The sequence below is a fragment of the Aspergillus thermomutatus genome, assembly GCF_002237265.1.
Source record: "Aspergillus thermomutatus strain HMR AF 39 chromosome Unknown NODE_422, whole genome shotgun sequence".
Classification (NCBI taxonomy): Eukaryota; Fungi; Ascomycota; class Eurotiomycetes; order Eurotiales; family Aspergillaceae; genus Aspergillus; species Aspergillus thermomutatus.
Genome location: NW_020798472.1, coordinates 1 through 15996, shown reverse-complemented (window position 1 = coordinate 15996; position 15996 = coordinate 1). Strand labels below are relative to the sequence as shown.

Genomic DNA, 15996 nt, shown 5'->3' with positions numbered 1-15996 from the left:
AGGGGCGGTGGAGGCGGGAGAACGTGGGCAGGCAGCGGGGTGTGGCGGGAAGGGTCAGAGGTGAATAAGAGACGGGTCAAGGGAAGGGGGGTACGATGGGAGGGAAGAGGGGGGTTCGGGCGCCGAACGAGAATCCGCATCTGTCGGTGTACCAGATGGCGCTGTGGAGGCGGAGGTGGATGGTGCGGCGGCAGCGGGTGGACGAGGCGCGGGTCAAGTGGGCTGCAATTGTCGAGGAGAGACGAGGGCAAAGGGCCGCTGCGGCCAGGGTAATCAAAGTGAGGTTGCACTGTTCGCGGGAGGGCTATAAGACTTTCATCCGCGAGGTCGACATCAAGGGTGTTAGGTCTGATCAGCAGGAATGAGCCGAATGGAACATGAACGTGATTTTGTCCAACAAGCTGTCATTGAAACGCTTTTAGGAAATCATTGCCCTACGTACAGGAGATTTGCAATCGACCCTGGTAGGAAGACAAGGCAGGAAGAATTGAATGAATGGCACGCCAGCTGCGGGCCGGCCCCAGGGTAAGGAAAGAGACTGGAAAGGAGACTGCCCAAGAAGACAGATCATGTCTCCTTCCATGGGAATCACAACTCGAGAAACCGAAGAACAACGCCGAGTCTTTCGTACCTTGAATGACCAAACAAGCTATGCGGATATCAATTGACCAATAAAAACCAGATATACATCGATGAAGTGTCCGTGTACCACAAGAAGTCAAAAAGAAGGCATGTTTCAAAGTGAAGGAGAATTCAGCTCGAAGGAAGACGCAAAAAGTGTTTCTGACACTACCCACGGTAGTGAGATCGTTCCTGGGCACATTCTGATGCGCCAAGTGCATTTTCTGGACAGTACCTGCTGTAGCGACATTATCGGACAAGGCACAATGCGCCTTCAGTCAGCTCGTTACACCTTCTCGTCCGTCCCCGTCATCGCAACATCCTGCGATTCCTCACGGATCGGCTGCTTGACGTCAACTGGGTACTGCTCCCGACGGGACTCAGGCGGTTGCATATCCCCCGGACGCTTGCTGTCCCTCTCTGGGCGCTTCCTGCCCAGTCTTTGGCACCAATGTTCAGCACTAACAAGAGTATCATTGACCACGCCGCTGACCTGCGCCATCATGTCCAAACCCTCCTGCGCCAGCACCAAGATACGGTGAGCGCCGAGTGTGGCGTCTGAGCTGGACGCTGGTGAGTCGGGAGGAGGCTTGGACGTCGAGGCGACCTGGAACCGATGCGGCAGGGAAGTAAGATGGCGACGGACCAGGTTGCGCGCGTTTTCCGGCAGAGCTCCACCGGCATACTTGGAGACGACATCGACGACCTGTTTCAAGGTCGAGAGGACATCCTCCTTGACGGCCTGGATACGCTGCGACAGCAACGAGGCGTCACCCTCGCCGTTCTCCTGCTTGGCGCTATCCCACTCTTTGAGGGCGCCCTGCAGAGCGATGATGGCCTTGCCCAGCCGGCCGTTTGCCCACCGCAGCCAGGTCAGGCAGTACTGCAAACTGCGCAGGGACTCCTCGCTCATGGCGACGCCCAGGCCGGACGTGGAGATCATCAGCCGGCTCTGCCAGGTGGAGGGGCTCTGGTGAGACGACGGCCGGCCGATCTCCTCATAGTTCGGCGACTTGTTATCGTCGTAGGGCGGGAGGGGCTCGGAGTGCGACAGGTCCGAGGAGCTGCGCATGCGCTGGGAGTCCATCGTGTCGTTGTCGTCTGCGAGCCCCTTCTCCACGTCCGCGTCTGGCGGCTGCTGCTTCTCACCACTTACTTTCCGTCTTTTCTTCGCTGGGTCCGTGGAGTTGGATTCGCGCCGCTGCAGTGCCCAACGGAGACCGCTCTCGACACCGGTCTTGCGACCTACGGTCCCGACGGTGTTGGCAACGGGGGAGCCGATGTTGCGCTCGATAAACTCGGCGCCAGACTTGAAACGCGGCGAGTATGATTTGGAGGAGGTATATGCGGACATAGACCCGTTGATCGCCGAGGAGATCAACGGATGGGTAGAGGTAAGCAGGGACAGGAGGGGTTCAGGCTGGGGCTTGGAGTCGGACGCAGGGGCGGAGGGGGCATTGGAGGGATTGTTTTGCGTAGAAGTTCGAGGGGATGGATGTCCGTAATCTGCAAAGCAATCAATGATCTTGTCAGCCTGCCATTGATGGATCTGTACACAGCCAAGAAGCGAGGAGAAATTACCCGAACGGAGGCCCTCGAGCGCCTGAGCTGCCTCGATATCATCCATGGAGAGAACACTGGTGGCCCGACGGGAGCGGTCCTCGGCCAGGGGACGGTTATCGACATCCATCATGAAGGATGGAACATGCTGAAACGAAGAGAAAGCGGTAGTAGGAGCGGAGAAGGGGGAGGAGGCGGATGAAGAGTGGGAGGAGGATGTTTGTGTGGTGGTGGTAGTAGTAGTAGTAGTAGTGGCGTCCCGGCCAGACAATACGGACGAAGATCCGGCTGGACGGTTTTCCATGAGAATAGCGTCGTTTGCTGGTATTATTTTTATGATTCCAATGGAAGACTGGGGTATCCTGGATTAGAAAATAGTCCTAGACAGGCCTACTTGGGTCCTCCGGAGTCGGTACTCCGTATCGAGTTTGCACCTAGCAGTCCAGCACAGTCACTACGACTATGTATGTCGAAGACTGAACTAGAGGAGGCGCCGTCCTGGATAGGTGATTGACGATCACCGAGACTCCTAATGGTTAATAATGATAGATAATGCCTAAGACAAGCGTGAGTGGGAAATGAGGATTCAGCGTGGGCGGCGATTGCGTCGAGTGATTGATCAGACTCAGAGATGGACTTTCACGTGAAAAGCGATGGAGGAAAATAGACGACGAGAAGAGTGGCCCAACGGAGCACTTCCGGTCAAGATTGGTATTTCAATGTTATCAGCTGGAAATTGGACCCGAATTTACTCTCTGTTATTATTACTCTACGGAGCAACTCTTGAATAACCCTGACACTTGACAATAATTGCTTCATTATGTAGATATTTGAAGAGTCCATGTAATCCAAAATAGGCTGAATGTGACGGGGAACACCCCCTCTCCACAATCTTCATTTCATGCATGATTCATGCTCATCAACCCCCGAAAATGGACCCCTTGACGACAGTCGCACTGTGATTGATGGATCAACTCCATCTACCTGCCCATCACATGCAGGTATTTTCGGGTATTGAACATTTGGACTATGTTTGCCTCTTTCCCAGCAATTTTGCTTCTGATCTCAACGATTCCCGTTTCTGGAAACTGCCGTGACATGTGATGGCGCAGGTCAATGCCGCCTGACCGCCTTCTGATGCACCCTGGCACGTGATTGTATTCCTCAAGGCGACGAGGCAACGAGGCAACGAGGCAACAAGGCATCAAACGTTTGGATTATGAGAGAATCCAAAATGTGTATACATATTTCCTAGACACTAGACAAAGTACATGACTGTAGTTGATCACTCCATAGAAATCCCATCCTCGGCGTCCTCATATGCACCAGGCATATGCATCCCATACAGCATCGCTTCCACAGCATCTTCCCCCTCATATTCGTCTCCATCATCGGACTCCTCGTCAACGGCATCCTTCGCCGTAAGCTGGCTGATCGCCTTGTGACTGACCCGGTAGCAAGCCAGGATTTCATTAGTCACCGACCGGGACGGCAAGTTGCTCGCCTTCATCTGGCAGAGAATCTCACCAAAGGCATGAATCGTGAAACTGGCATGGCTATGCTTCCGGTACGTGTACGAGGCCAACAGCTGGAGCCATTCATCCTTGCTATGTCGCCACATATGGATCATCGGATGGTCTCCAAGCGACGGGGGAGGGATTTTACGCGCTTCCTCGGCCGCCTCGCGCGCAATGGGCGAGAAGGAGTTCTCTCCCGAAATAGAGCTGATCCATTGGCTGTAGTATTTTTCAACCTCCCGCTGGGCATACTTGAGCGCAGCGCGGAGTTGCCCGCTTTCCCCTTGCTTCTCGATCTCTGCTTCCCGCTGGGCCTCGTTCCACGGACGGACGAGATCTTCATCCCGATCGTACAGGCTGTCGTCCTCCGGAAACGCTCGCTGCAGGTCTTCCAGCACTGCATGTCGCTCCCTACGGGCTACCTCGAATTTGAGGTAGTCGATGATGTTGGTTTTCTTGTGTTTACGTCCCGCGTTCTTGTACGCGGGCACCTCTCGAGCCTTGGGGCTGATCTTCTTCCGGTATTGCTGCCAGGCCTGCTCCGACAGGTGCACCCCTCCTTTGCGGCCGTCGACCAGATGGCTGAGCAGACAGGCCAGCTCCTTGGCTTTAGCCGAGTCAATCGACTCGTCGTATGATACCTTCTCATGCTCGACAGTGCATCGGCCCAGATTCGAGGTCGTCAGGTTGAAGGTAAAGGCACTCTGAAGAAACTCGTCCGTTGACTGTATCTCCCTCATGGGCACAGAATGTTTTGTGAGTCCAAAATGCTCCGGCGGGAACTCTTTCGTAGGCAGGTCGGAATTCTGAAAGTGCTGCATGATGTTCTGGTCCCAGCATATCCATGGTGTATCTCCATCGTAGTCGCCACCAGACAGCATATGTGCCAGTGGAATGTCACCCGTGGTGGGGAAGACGATGACATCCTTGAAGTGCCGAAGCTCCGGTTTCCACACGGCTCGTCGACGCTGGATATCGGAGGGTAGGTGAGCAGGGAGACGACCGACGAGAACGTCCATGCCGCCAAGGAGATTGTCCTCAAATTGCCCCTGGGCATCGCGCCAGTTGTTCGAAAACCCGAAATGCACCTCGTCCTCTTTCAGAACCCCGTACGGGTCTGCAATGCAGAAGGCATAGGTGGAAAGTGGGACTTCGATATGCAACTCATCCACATATCGGTCAAGCAAGTCCCTCATACATCTTCCCAGTCGCTTGCGTAGGGGGTAGAAACTCCGTGGAGCGAACCCAGCTTCGATAAGCCTGACGATGGCTTCCGCATCGTTAGCGGTCCACTGCTCCAGGCGTTTCATCCTCTGGCTCATCAGCGCGGAGCCATCATCTGCCACAGGCTTGATCTTCTGGATAAGGCTACGGCATAACACAGCGCTGTTGGACTCCAGCACGCTGGCAAAGTCTTGATAAACCGCCCTAATGCCAGCCCGGGTGAGCTTGGCAATGTACTCCCTGATCTGCCCACCATGCTCCAGAATGGCAAGCAACTGAATGTTCAGTTTCACCGGGTGCAACGGTTTGGACCATTTGACCACCTCAAACGTCAACTTCTCGTCATCGACCGGTTCACGCCAGGCTTGCGGATGCGGGTGGATCTTCAACTGGGAATCCGATATCTGAATCCAGAAACCATCATCCCCCACAGAAATGTCAGAGTGGTGCCGGTCCACCATCCACAGCCCTTTAGCACCCGCAATCCTCCCCTGGAAAGCACTAGGGGTGTTTCCAGTGATTCCCAACAGATCGCAGATTGCATTAGCTAAACCTCTAGACATGAGAGCGCAGCCATCGTTCATGACTGGACGGTTGGGTACATCTCTGAGTTGCAGGATCTGCCATGGCTTCAAGACAATTGTAGCATAAGTTTTGGACAGTCCTAGCGAGATCCGCTGAAACAGCTTGCAGTTGGACTGGTTCACATTGGCCTCCGGGGGCATGTGCCAGTCCATCAGCGCTTCCAGACTCATCGGTGTATGACTATCGCTCTCCTGGCCCTGAGGAGCAATAGATGGCACTGTGCCCAGGCTGTTCACAAAATCGATACCATCGATCGCAAAGAACTCCACCTTGAACCTTGGATCTGTGGTCTTGACTTTACGCTTTGTTTTGATCTCTTCCACGTAGAAGGGCCGCCATGTCCTCCCCAGGCATCGATGGACATGCTGGGTGAGCCACAGCGCTAGACTCTCGCGCAAAAGTGTTGGATGCGAGGGGAAGCGGAGATGGCGCGGTGGCCGCGCCGGCGCAGGCATCGTCAAGCTGAGGAATCGATCGGATCCAAAGCGTCGGCGGAACCGGCAGGTCCGCTCCGTCTTGAGCGGATTCAATCTGAATTTCAGGATCCCCGGTTCCGACTCACTGCACCAGTCCAAATCGCCTGTAAGGACCACGACCTCTGAGAGCTTATCCGTCTTGAATGAACCAGTAGCCGCTTCCCATGCTTTGCTGGTCGACTTTTCTGGAAGCGGCTTGCCACATCGCTGGTTATGGCCTTCAATCCACTTCCAAAACTCGCCATATGACTTGAAGGACATGTTGCTCCCCACCAGCATGCGGTCCAGAGGGACATCCCATGCTCTACCAACCCGTTCCAGCTCGTATCGATATCGCAGAGGAATCGACTTTGGAAATGGTTGCTCCAGTGAGAACGGTCCACTCTGCAGGAGATGTTCCATGATTCGTCCCTCAATTGAATGAGGGGCTTCTTCGAGAGGCATTTCAGTCATCATTCCTGTATCATTCATGGACATGTTCATCTCGTGGCTGATCATATGCCCCACGACTGAATCTTCATACATAGATTCAGAGTCGAACATGGGCTCAGTGGCGTCGGTAACCGTTGAGGTGAAGGAAGTCTCAAGCTGGCGCCGGGATTCACGGCCAAATGACGTGGCGGCAGTTGAGAAGGTAAAGTTCAGCCCTGCATGCGCACTAGGTGCCAGGTCGTATCGCCTAACATTGTCTGGAGCGGTAAGCTTCTCGAGAAATTGTGATGGCTCTTTTGCCCTGTCCACAGCGTTAGGAGTCTTGAAGACATGAACAGACTCGTTGACCATTAGCGAGGAACCGGTGTTCCAATTGTCTCTGCCATTAGCTGGGAACTCAAGCTCATCCTCATCCAAAGGGGAGTGATTATGGAAATTGGGATTCTTCACGGGTGAGTTGGGAGCGGTGTGGTACTCGTCCTCATCCTCCTCCTCTTCAGGAATTCTTCTCTTAAGGGGCCTGAACACCGTGCCTGGTGAGACTTGCATACGATCGTCATCTGCATAAACGCGGACCGAGCCCCTGCTCAGCAAGTATATCTCGTCGTCGACGAGCTTCAACAGATACGCAAGGCGCTCGGCCTTCTCATGCGTAGAAACGACCGTGGGATCTGCGACCATCAATCGCTCCCTCCTCGACACGGCTGGATGCCTCTGCGATATGCGGCCCACGCCATTGCGCGTATTCAAGTGCGAGGTTGAGCGAGAATGGACCCATTCCTCAAAGTCGTTCAAGATCCGGCCAAGGTCAACCTCGCGGTTGAAGTAGAGCCGTTTGAGGCCGTTATACGTGCGCCATCGAGGAGTCTGCTCGTTGCGGCCGACTGAGGGCGAATAGATTCGAGGATTGGGAATTTCAAGCTGGAATTGTTCGTTGAGGGTTTCGATCAATTGATATAGTTCTTGCCCGCTCTTGACAGGAGTGCGGGGGATGGCCATGTCTTTTTCCGATAGGAGGCAGCCACAGCTAAGGAATCCATCCAAGCTGATACGAGCTCGTCAACGGATAGATTTCGACGTGGTACCTTGATTGCTTTTATCGGCAGGGCAGGTGTCAATCAAATTCAGGCTTGCAGAGTGGTGAGGAAAGCGAATTATCGTCTCATACTCTGTATTCGAATGGACGAAACAAAGGATGGTACGATCCCGGTGGAATTGATCATCATCAAGAGGACAAGAAGGGACAGCCAACTCCTCAGTGTCCAGCAACTAAGATTGCTGGCTCTATGGGCAGAGAGTGCAAAAATATGTGGTCAGCTCGATCAATTCCAATCGAATGTGGGGGGGAGGAGGGGAACAAATAATAGATGGACGGACACATAGGTACCTACTAGATACTCAAGTAGCTTATACTCTTTTCGTATCGACAGCGGGTACCTTAGCAACCTTAAGAAGCTCACCTATCATTATCATCACTCAATTATCTGTGCCTTGGTTCATGCAGAAGAATAAAGAGAGTCGACAGTGTGATCATTCCCATGATTGACACGAGCAATCGGCCCGGCCCCTCTCTCCAGTCCCAGCAAATCATGTTCTCGGATACTGGCGCCTTCTGCTGCGGATCCATCACGAGATGTCAGAGATACGTGGTCGATTTTACTTTTTCTTATCTTCAGGGGTATCCTCTTTGGGACTTCTCTTTATGTACCATGATGTTGTTTCGAGTCCTCCTGGACCCTCGTGGTTGCCATGCATCCGTTGCCGTTGCTCGGTAAACAAACAGCGTGCTCCATCCGCCTACCGCCGAGCCAGATCGCTTGGTCTGAGTTACGTACCATCGAGGGAGAAAAGAGAGAACAAGAAAGTCATCATCAGGTATATAGTCGAAAAAACGTCGTTTAAAAATGTTCTAAGAATACCGAAAGTAACATGTTGCGCTTATGGTGATGCGAAAAAAACGACATCACAACAACCATGCTGCAACGAAACGATTCCACAACCAGTGGTTCTGCTCTGTCAACGCCCTGGCTTCCGATTTTGGAGTCTTTGGCTTTGCCTCGTGCCGCTCACGAATCGTTGTCACGGTCCAAAGATCAACCTCCGCGGGGTTAATGCTCTTGCATCGGGTCACGACCTTGTATCCAATGACAAGGAACAGATAGAGAGGAACAGCGATATAAGATGTAATAAAAGTCATATAGTCGAATGCTTCTGGGTGAGTGGCTAGCTGTGCGACATCAACGCCTCTCATCAGTGAAAGGATAAGGCAGCTCAACAGAGCGACCCAAGACCCGTAAGCGCCGAAGGGAGCTCTGAAGACCAGTGCCGATTCAGGAACTTTTTGAGCCTTGCGCGCGCGCACAAATGAGATATGTGTGGTCAGAATTGATATCCAAGTGAGAAGGCTGAACATGGTGATGATGTTGACAAAGTACCCAAAAAGGACCCTGGAGTCGTTGGAGATGTTCAGATATGCCAATGATGCTAGAATTGCGCATGTGCCCAAGGAATAGACAGGGATACCCCTACGGTCAGTTTTTGACAAGAAGGCGGGGGCTTTTTGTTCCTGAGATAGCCCATAGATGGTCCGGGTCGCCATATGAAGGGCTTGGTTAGCAGCTGACAGAACAAACAGCAAAGAACATGCATTTAGAATGCTTGGAAGGGCGGGTATATGGGCCATCCTGATTGCCACAACAAAGGCCGAGACCGTCGTTGGCTTGGAGGCGTTGCTTGCAAAGGCCAAGTCTTGGGAGTCGTATGGAATGAGCATACCGAGCAGCGTTACGCTGACAATGTTGAAAATCAAGACTCGATAGAACGTGAGCTTGATGGCGCGCGCTGCAGCCTTTGGTGTGTTCTCGGATTGCAGCATGGCCATCCCAAGGAGCTCACTACCCAAGTACGCGAATATAGTGGAGGGCATCGTCTTACAAACGGCGAGCAGCTTTCCCACCAGTACATGATCACCGTAGGGCGCAAAGGCGCCTGGGTCTCTCCAGTATCTGAAACCCCTTCTATCACGATCCGGCCCGCCCCCGAGTGCAATGACCAGAGACAGCACCGTAAGCGCAAACAAGACCAGGATTTTGAAAGATGACAGCGCGAACTCGTATGGGCCGATGAAGTGAGCGCCCCAGTAGTTCGCAGAGACGATGACTGCCAGAAATGTCGTTATCCAGATTCCGGGGTTGACATACTTTGCATCGAGCCAATATGAAATCACAAGCGCCGCCGCAGTCAATTGGTTGGGAGTAACAACCAAATATTTGAGCCAGTAGCTGTTCGAAAGACTGTATCAGCATCCCAGTTCAACATAGACTGATCATGAGCAGAAGTCTTACATCCAACCCAACGTAAAGCCAAGAGCAGGGTCACAGAACCGAACAGCATGACCCGCAGCCGTCGATGGCTCAGGAAACCAAGCAGCAACCTCTCCCAGCGCACACAGGATCAAGAAAACAACTATACCCACAACTGTGTACGAGATTACAATCGCGGCAGGCTTGACGAGTCAGCATTGTGAAACTTTTATCATCCCGCCTGAGACGAACACTAACCCCGGCCCTGGGACAGTGTTAACTGCAGCTCATGGGCGATCTATGTTGGCTGTGTCTTACTTTGAAAGTGCATTTCCGGCTCCAATCATCAATCCGGTGTTGATAGCTCCGCCGATCGCTAGAGGTCTGTGAGCAAGGGCTTCAAAGTCTTGTGTGCTGCTTGAGAAAGACAAACCGATCATTGTAGTTTGGCGTGGTAACAGGACTCCAAAGGGTTGCACCCTCGTTGAGTCCGAGTCACTTGGTGTCGCTTCATTGTGACTTCGGATTCGGTTGCAGATCGAGCGTTGCGCATTATCCTGAGACATGTCTGGCTGGCATCCTTCATTTGGCCCTGTCTGGTCTCAATGAGAACTAGAGAATAGCGAGAAATACGTAATGATAGCATATTTGGGAGAACTGAGAGCGTTAGTCTGAGTTCCCAAGGGTCGAAGGCGAACAGAACTAAAATAGAAATGGAAGGGACGATGGACACTGCGTTTTCCAGCGTCGATGCTTTGCGAATGAATTTCAGCAGCCAGCTTTGATACTGCGGTTGCATAGAGCTTGGGGACTTTGTAGTTACTATTCCATTGTGGAACGTTGAAAATGAATTTTTCGGAAGCATTTTTCTTTGATAAGGGCACCAGACCGAAAGAATCTAGGAGTCTGCTGGAGGGTTATAGATGCTTGACCTTCAAAAACAGTTTTATGATTTGCTGGGCCTGGATATGAAGTAGAGGTGGTGGTATCAATGATCTGTTTCCTGACTTCCCCTATAGCCAGCGTCTAGGATAGAAAGGGGACAAAAGAAGCATAAAGACATCAAACGCCAGCACAGTCTAAATACCGAGGGGTGAATCGCAGAGGAGAAACAATGAGGCGAGTCTCAAGACCAGAGCAAAGCCAGTCTGCCCCGGACGACGAAAATTCGTAAATACATGGAACTTGGCACGACTCACTGGGCACGTCTAGCGTCGCCTTCTGTCGCTGCCGATACCTGTTCAAAACGAAAAGGACCCCTTATCTGCTCATGTATAGCGAATCGCTCGACTCAGCTCTGGGGAAGATCCGAGTGTACAGCGAGTCACTAGACTCTGTCCGTGGGAATTCCCGTTGCTGGGCTCTTGAGATAGTACGATCTGTGTAGATACCCTTCGCAGTGCCTCTGACGACCGTCTCGAGATATTGCCGGAAGTCGGTTGGTCTGAAATCGGGGTAGAGCTCCTTTGCGTCCAGGTAGCCCAGATACTTCGCGTATTCCGGGTTGTTGTCACCGCGAATACCCCAGGACAATTGGTATTCGGCGAGGTATCGAGGAATGAACTTCACCGGGTCGAAGGGATAGGTCTCGCTAGACTGGCGGGCCGCAAGAACTCGAGTGTAGACGGTCTCTTCCGGGATCTGTCGGAACAATGTGTTACTTAGGATTTCTGTGCAAGATGGTCAGCGACACCTACATAGTTCCTTTGAACCTTCTCCTCGCTGATCTCTTCGAGCATATCGTAAATCTGGTTCTGGGTCAGGACTGTGTCGTACGCGAACACCATCCTGTTCAATGTCCGATCATCCACGATAATTCTGGCGATGTAGCGTCCGATATCTCTCAGGTCCGTCAAGGCAGTGCGGGTGTTGCCGTCCCCAACAATCTCGTTGTTTGCCGTGGTCATGGCATAGTCTGCTCGTCCGGACTCGAGTCTAGGGTACGAAAGCTGGTACCACCAGCCAACATCGACAATGGTGTATGGAAGCCAGAGTTGTTTGATGTGATTGTAAACGGTCTCTTTCTGGAGAGTAGAAATCGCCACGTCAATACCTCTTTTTAAAAAAAGCAGTCAGGATGGTTCAGCTTACCTCATCTCTCAACCACATGATGCCGCCGGGCGGAGCCACTGTGATAAAACCGCATGGTACAAATCGCTTGACTCCAGCCTTCTTGGCAGCCTTTGCAAGAGGAATCTGGTCTTGTTGTTCGGCGGGACCGACACAGCTGATGACAATATCGATATCTGTAAGCGCTTCGGCGAGCGACTCCTCTGAGCCTCTCAGATCGCATCTGCGCACTTGGACACCTCGTTCTTGCAAGGAAACAATGGCAGGTTTTTGGACCGATCGGGGACGAACAAGCGCATAGACTTCCTGCAAGCGAGATATTGCAGTTAGAAGACGTTGCCATTTTTTCCTGGGAAGAATCCACCAAGCGGAAAACTCACAAAGATTGGGTTCTCAAGGAGCCCGTTTGCGATTGAGCCGCCCGTCTCACCGGCTGCTCCAACCAGCAAAACTCTCGTTCGCGACATGATCGAAAGGCTTGTAGTTGCTTGGAGTTTCGTGCCAACGGAGTGTTTTGGAGAATTTGCGGCAAAGCAAGTGGAATTTTGGAAGGGTTTAAAACATGAAAACAGGACGAAGTGAGGTAAAGAGTTTCCAACAGCAGGAGATCGAGGATCAGTCGACGTTATAAAATGCCAGCGTCCCACCCAAGGATGACCACTACCCACAATTTCCAACCCAGAGTGGCCAGTAGTGGGTCAAAGGTGGATATGCAATTCCCAAAGAGGAGCGCTGTGTGGATATGCGTTGTCTAAGGGAGAATTCAGTGATTCAGCCTGCTGCAATGAGGCAATCCGATCAACAACATCCCATTTGGTAGGATTCGCAATGAATTTGATGTTTGAATTCTATCTAGAAGTCTTCAAAGATGTATGGCTATGGATTTTAATCCTTTGACGGTGCTCGGAAGGCCGGATCTTTGAGGCGTTTCGACTTTCTTCACTCCCACGGGCCGGTGGCTCGGGACTGGAACCTAAATGGACCCTACGTCATTTTTCACACACGGCTTCCCGGACATTGGCAGAGTAACTATCACTGGAGATCCATCATTCAGAGTCTTTATTCAACTTGGTGACAGTTTGATGGGGTCGCTGTTTCAATCGTCTCTATCTACCGCCTCTTAGCCTATCCGCTTGGTAACTGGTCGTATCATCTGATCGCACAAGCATGGTGGTTGGTTTGCCAGCTATTTACCGTGTAACAACAGGGCGAACTCGCCTTGCCTTCCTGAATACCTATGCACATCATGGTAATCAGACATGACTGTTGCAAATGATAATGCGGGGAAAACCCCATCCAGCCCCTCTCTTTTCATTAATATTGCATGCAATCTGCGACTTGTTCTTGTTGGTGTTGTTTTGTGTGGTAATCGCTCACTAATTCTTTGGTTCATGACTAACCCCCACGTCACAGATCTTCGGATCTGCATGGCGTCTTTTCAGCAGTAGCCAAGGACATTGTCCTCGCAACCTTGGCTGGGTGACGACATATGACTATGTTACCTTGGTAGTACATCATTGGTTCATCATCAACCTGCAATAATGGACTTTACACTCAAGTCCCGTGGTTATCATGAACCGGTGCCTTTCAAGGCAGATACAACCCCAAAAATGGTTAGAGGCAGTGAGTACGGAGAAGGTTACTCCGTACTCTCCGAGCACAGAACGAGGGTCAACCGATTAGGCTATCTTGTGATACTAATCCCTTCAGTCAATGAGAACGTTCAGATCATCCTGATCACCGCGGTTTAGCCGCTTTCCCCGCGCTATCCTCTGACGGTCCAAAATATGATATGACTTGATGTCTTGAAACAGCTCTTTCCAAACAATCGTTTCAAATGAAACGTCGTCTTTCCATTCGTCGGACAGTTTCAACCACAGAGGCCAGGACCCCATGGATTAAGCAAGGCCTGGGGGCTCGAAACCAGTTGGGGCCCTGAAAGTCGGAGAAATAGCTGGCAGTGGTAGTGGCAGTGGCAGTGGTCGATATTCAACGCGGGGCACTTGACCTCCCCTATGTTTCCCAGCCTGTCACTGCCTCGCTACCCAATAAGAACTGCGTGAAAGGACCATTGTCTTTCTCCAGCACGATAATCATCGGCCTACCATGTAGTCTATCCCGCAATCACTTGGTGACATACTCATGGGAATCACATGCACAGTAGCAAGAAAGTGCTTCCAAAGAATGCTCTCCGAGATTTGAGTGCGTCCTTCATGGAAAATGGAAGGCTGACAATCATGCTCAATGAGGACTACGGCGCCCTACGAGGAGAAGCGCAATTGGCCAGCGACTAAGACTTACAGTTAGGTAGGTACCTACTTACTGGGTGATTTTCCCAAGTTCAGATTCTGCTGGCCAATAGCCTGCCTGATTCACAGTTTTATACGAAGATAGACTAAAGCTACCTAGATAATACACCGTGGGCTAACTGCTGCTTAAGCGTGCCAAGCGAACGGCGCCACAGTCGCGGTTGACATCGTCATTTGCGAGTCTTCAGACATCAAGGAGACGGTGCATGTGAGAAGCGGGGAAATATTGAGTAAAAAGGAGAGAAGACTCCGTGGCTTTTTCCTTGCAGTTATCTACACCCGCCAATGACGGAACTCCACGCTCTGCGCAAAGAGTCCTGTTCCCCCCAAGAGTGCAACCGAATACCTCTTACTTGCTTTAGTTTCTACTGACAATTCCAAGTTTCTGGCGGTATGAGTCGAATTATACCTAAAGCGTCCAGCATTGAGCAAATCTGCGAGACGGCTCTATTGGCCACGAACAAACTAGATAAGATGTGGATGATCATTTAAGGGAGACGACACTATAGTTCAAACCATATTAGGCCGTGGGCGATGGCGATGTGGCCGACACTCAGGACGATGCGGAGAATGCTTCTACTGCCGTCGCGGACGCGAGCTCTTTTGTGAGAACTTCATCGCTCATGGTATGATGGTCCAACAGGGCTTGTTCTAGCTCAGCTACTGCGTCAAAATAGGGCATGCCATGTTGTTGTCGCCGCACCGGAAGTAGTCAAGATGCAACTCGCTCAATGCTGCTGATGTACATATCGGTCTTCCGCGGTCAGGCCTCTGCGTCTGCCATATTGGACAAGCTGCACAATGACAATTCATACGAATTCGTTTTTGTGGTTGAGGCGACTGGAGATGCTAAATTCCTCGAGGGCTCGACCAACCTTGTCAGAAAGGGTGGCAAGCTGGTAGTTTATGGCGTCTGCAACGACAATGATCGTACCTCTTTATCGCCCAAGAAGATATTCATTGATGAAATCAGCGTCCAAGATCACTTAGGGATATGAACAAGTTTCCTGCTGCGATTGAATATCTTGGTGGGTAGTAGCAACCCGCCTTTTGTATCTGAATCACGAAGCTAACTATACCTATGCAAGGAACCGGCAAGGTTGGTGTGAGTGGCTTTGTGAACAAGACATTCCGGGTGGGGGAGTGGAAGCAATGCCTCGAGGCAATGAGGACAAAAAGCGTGATCAAGGCAGCCATAGTATTCGATTAGGTATTCGTCGCTTACAAAATGGTATCCGATGTGATATCAATCAAAAACAACAAGTTTTGCAGAGGTCTATTGGAATCAGAAACACTACACCCCTCAAACCCGAAACCCAGCAGATGGAAAAGGTGGAGAGAAGTCCCCCACTTCGGAGGTGTGCAGGAGTAAGTCCAAGTTGATCAACGTCGTGCTGTTGAGCCTGTCGACCTATGAACTTGTATGAAGATGGATGAAAGGAGGGAAAATGGTTTTATCATCGTTTCACTCCACTAGATGCTGTAGATGTTGACGACCATTGAAACATGGTTCTCATCTGACCAAGATTTGCTGGTCCAGAATGAGACGCGAATCTTCAAGTCAAATGGAGATGGGCCCTTATGCCTTGTAAACTACATCTCTCAGCAGCTCACTCAACGAATGCAAATACCTGTATGATTAAGTTGAGAGGCTGTATGGAAACAGGAGAAAGATGAATGATGAGAGAATGCTCATTGTATTGATGATGCTATCTAGGAAGCTATTAAGAGAGTAGAAGAATATAGAGGTAGTGTAGTGAATCATATTATACTATAACGTAATCCACAAGCGAGCGGGCCACCCAAGCGAGCGGGCCACCTCACGCGTTTCAGACGCGGTCACAATACTCAACCAATTCAAACCACCACCATGTCTCCAAAACAACATCAAAAATCAAAA

At 51.3% G+C, this 15996-nt stretch overlaps 5 protein-coding genes across 5 annotated transcripts; 1 reads left to right on the top strand and 4 right to left on the bottom strand.

Annotated features, from left to right (window-relative positions):
• Positions 1-907: 907 nt before the first annotated feature.
• CDV56_102215 (putative clock controled protein (Ccg-8)) lies at positions 908-2311 on the bottom strand (the record flags this gene model as incomplete). Its single annotated transcript, XM_026755834.1, has 1 exon — positions 908-2311. One exon carries the CDS (start codon positions 2309-2311, stop codon positions 908-910), a length of 1404 nt encoding a protein of 467 aa, XP_026609753.1.
• A 1155-nt stretch (positions 2312-3466) lies between these two features.
• Positions 3467-7414, bottom strand: CDV56_101512 (RNA dependent RNA polymerase; the record flags this gene model as incomplete). The annotated part of the gene is made up of 1 exon (XM_026755131.1): positions 3467-7414. One exon carries the CDS (start codon positions 7412-7414, stop codon positions 3467-3469), a length of 3948 nt encoding a protein of 1315 aa, XP_026609752.1.
• A 964-nt stretch (positions 7415-8378) lies between these two features.
• On the bottom strand, positions 8379-10157 carry CDV56_101091 (putative amino acid permease; the record flags this gene model as incomplete). The annotated part of the gene is made up of 4 exons (XM_026754710.1): positions 8379-9696; positions 9760-9920; positions 9976-9982; positions 10036-10157. The coding sequence occupies 4 exons, from the start codon at positions 10155-10157 to the stop codon at positions 8379-8381; spliced, it is 1608 nt and encodes a 535-aa protein (XP_026609751.1).
• Positions 10158-10977: 820 nt separating this feature from the next.
• CDV56_100779 (aromatic alcohol reductase) lies at positions 10978-12254 on the bottom strand (the record flags this gene model as incomplete). Its single annotated transcript, XM_026754398.1, has 4 exons — positions 10978-11358; positions 11415-11741; positions 11809-12093; positions 12168-12254. The coding sequence occupies 4 exons, from the start codon at positions 12252-12254 to the stop codon at positions 10978-10980; spliced, it is 1080 nt and encodes a 359-aa protein (XP_026609750.1).
• A 1074-nt stretch (positions 12255-13328) lies between these two features.
• On the top strand, positions 13329-15094 carry CDV56_100297 (uncharacterized protein; the record flags this gene model as incomplete). Its single annotated transcript, XM_026753916.1, has 4 exons — positions 13329-13410; positions 14228-14304; positions 14621-14722; positions 14774-15094. 4 exons carry the CDS (start codon positions 13329-13331, stop codon positions 15092-15094), a joined length of 582 nt encoding a protein of 193 aa, XP_026609749.1.
• Positions 15095-15996: the final 902 nt, after the last annotated feature.